This window comes from Microtus ochrogaster, unplaced genomic scaffold, assembly GCF_000317375.1.
Source record: "Microtus ochrogaster isolate Prairie Vole_2 unplaced genomic scaffold, MicOch1.0 UNK7, whole genome shotgun sequence".
NCBI classification, from domain to species: domain Eukaryota; kingdom Metazoa; phylum Chordata; class Mammalia; order Rodentia; family Cricetidae; genus Microtus; species Microtus ochrogaster.
Window position 1 is genome coordinate 253,990 of NW_004949105.1, and position 2,932 is coordinate 256,921.

Sequence of the window (2,932 nt, forward strand, 5' to 3'; positions counted from 1 at the left end):
AGGACAACACTCGGCTCTCCGCAGCCTGTCTGAGCTCTCATCCTTGCTGGCTTCCCAACACTGATGCTTCACACAGACTTTTTCGTTCTCTAGAAAAACATCAGGCTGTTTGATCTTGTAGTATCTGAATGCATACTGTCATGTTAATCCCACAGATGCAAGGAGAAAGACCACTGGCCTAAATGAGGCCAATAAAATTGGTCATTTTTTATTCCTGTATATGGACTGTCTCCCACTAAGGCTGGGGTTAGGTGGTCAGCATTGGATATGAGGAAGATAAGGTTTTAATAGCTCAGATATCCTGAGCTATAAATATTTAGATTTTAATAGTTAATATAGATAAAATATAGTATAATAATATATAGCTAATATAATATAGAAAATAGGGGGTTTCCAAATGGGAAATTTATCAGGCAAATAAGCAGGGATCGCAGAATTAGAACGTAAGGAACATAAGCATAACAAGTTGGTCATAGCAACCTTTTTTTTCCACAAACCAGATTTGGTTTAATATTTTGCAACAACAGAAAACAAACCCAAGCACTAACAACATAATACAACCCTGGAAAGAGGGGATGCAGAGGCTACAGGCATAAGCTAAATCTTTAGAGTGGACCACAGAACTGCCTATGACCCCATTGACAGTGACAGGACAAGCAGGTACTACATCTGGAGATGCCATATTCCCACCCCAGGAACCCCTGGCAGCAAAGCCTATGGTAGGACACTTTCCTGTTTTCACACAATAGTAGGAGGCATAGCCACTTAAGAGTGTGCAGTCCCCACAATGAGCAGAGGTGGACCTGTTGCATTTTGGTGGCTTCACTGGTTCTTCTTCCAAGCTGCTTGAACTACAGCAACGACAAACAAGGTCCCATAGCTTCTGGATTATCTGGGCACCTTTAAGTGCACAGATGTGAATTTCCATCAGTCTCAGTCTTTGCTACAGTTCCGTAGACCACTCACGAGAGTGGGTGATGACAGCAGCTAGCCCAAACCTGAGATCCTCCCTTACACTTGGAGGCTCTTATCCAAGCCCTTGTTCCTGTGAACACACTTGGGGCACAGTACGGTGTCCTCCAGGTGTGTGTGAAAAGGTGCAAGCTGGCAGCAGGAAGAGAACACTTTCCCTTTCTTCTCAGGTACCCAGGCTCGTCCAGCATGGAACTGCAGCTGAACCCAGCCACTTGAGTCTGCAGGAAGGCTTCCCCCGTGGACCACACACCACCATTCCCCATAGGTCTCTGGTTGTAGGGTTAAGCCAGCCCCCTTTAGGGGGCGGGTTTTGCCTCGAGCGATTGTGGACTGTTAAATCAAGCGCAGGGAGGCTGCACCCTCCCTTTTTCTTTCCTACCTCCTGGGCTACGCGGGAACCTAGGTTCTGTAAGTTTACCATTAAAGTTGTAAATATTCCTTTATATCTGCATTGCAATTATTTTACGCAGATACATCTGGTGTTGCCATGGACTGCAGGGCCTTGTTCTTCTTAGCATTGTCTGCAGTTCTGGCCCTAGACGCCAACACTGCCTCAGAGGCAGTTGTCACAACAGTGGTGCTGACTTCTTCAAAGAGGACAGAAGGTTCAGTAAGGGCAGGTACCTGCTCCTTGGCTTCAGGGACCACTTCAAGGGGAACTGTCACCTGAGGACAAGGCACTTGTCCCTCCTCTATCTCTGTCTTCATATTTTTCCTAAATGTTTTCACCCTGGCTTCTTTTGGTGTGTCAGGAACATTTTTTAAATCGGGCACTTGGTTGGGGAAAGTCCCTGCAAGGGGTCGTTTATAAGCCTCCAATTTCTGATCTTTGCTGTTCAGCTTCATCTCCTGGCACCATGCCCACAAAACATCTTGGTGAATCAGGCTCAACGGGGGCTCGGGGCGGGCAGATGAACCTGTAGAGCAGGAACTGGTACCTTCCTATGAGTGGGTCTTGGAATCTCAGCATCTCCTGCTTCCTCTTTTGGTCTACACCAGCTCTCTTTTGGTCTACACCAGCTCTCTTTTGGTCTACACCAGCTCTCTTTTGGTCTACACCAGCTCTCTTTTGGTCTACACCAGCTCTCTTTTGCTGTCTTGTTTTGTCTTTTCCCCTCTGCAGGGGTCTTCACAAAGGATGTTCTTGGCTGACTAGACATCTGGCATTCCACTTCTCTCAGCTCTCCTGTGCTGCTCAGCTCCTTGTTTCCAGCATGTTCCATCTTCAAATTAGATGAAACCGCAGAAAGAAAATTCTTCCTGCTTCCAAATGACCTCTGGCCTCAGTTGACTTTTTGGTCATAAAAACCTTTTGAAACAAAATCATGGCTACAAGGTGGTTATAACAATCTCTTGAAACAAAGGCATGACCGCTGTCTCTGGAGCAGGCAGGCAATACAGAACCATTTGTAAATTAAGGTGACAGGTGAGACATAGCCCAATCCTTATGAAACAGATTTAATTATAAATAGTAATAAACCTTTACTATAATATGGCTTTCAGACCCAAGATGGAGGCAGGTTAGTTTATCAATCTGTCCTGGCAAGCTCTGCCTCTCAGCCTTGTACTCTGCCACCAACTTCACACTGTTTTTCTTCCTGCCAAGAGCATGCCCAGGCTTGTCTGTTCTGGTTCCTCTGCTTGCACAACACTGTGTGTGTGTGTGGGGGGTCTCCACTAGAGGACTGACCATAACTCCCTGCAACTGACGCAGGAAAGGCTAAGTTCATTCTTGAAAGTCTCCAGCTGTGGCTGCTCTCCGCCACACCTGCTACTGAGGTGTTTTTGGCTGAGTCTAATTCAGTGTGGGTTCTGATGCTCCGATAATTGATGCCGACTCTCTGATGCGCAGATTAGTTCTCTCGAGTTGCTAATGTTTATAAAAGAAATCTTCCTACCAGACATCTAAACCTGGAGTGTTTAGAAAAAACGGTTAAGGTTCATAGCAGAATGTACA

At 46.0% G+C, this 2,932-nt stretch overlaps 1 protein-coding gene across 1 annotated transcript; it reads right to left on the minus strand.

Annotated features, from left to right (window-relative positions):
* Positions 1-1,011: 1,011 nt before the first annotated feature.
* LOC101985381 (developmental pluripotency-associated protein 4-like) lies at positions 1,012-1,821 on the minus strand. Its single transcript, XM_026788783.1, has 2 exons — positions 1,452-1,821; positions 1,012-1,250 (listed from the first exon to the last, which is right to left on the minus strand). The coding sequence occupies exons 1-2, from the start codon at positions 1,819-1,821 to the stop codon at positions 1,012-1,014; spliced, it is 609 nt and encodes a 202-aa protein (XP_026644584.1).
* Positions 1,822-2,932: the final 1,111 nt, after the last annotated feature.

Excerpts from the sequence above, each read along its gene's own strand:
- LOC101985381 (XM_026788783.1), bottom strand. The coding sequence starts at position 1,821 with ATGAAGCTGAACAGCAAAGATCAGAAATTGGAGGCTTATAAACGACCC. Across the intron at positions 1,251-1,451 it reads GCAGTCCATGGCAACACCAG|AACCAGAGACCTATGGGGAA; the intron begins ATGTATCTGCGT and ends GCTTAACCCTAC.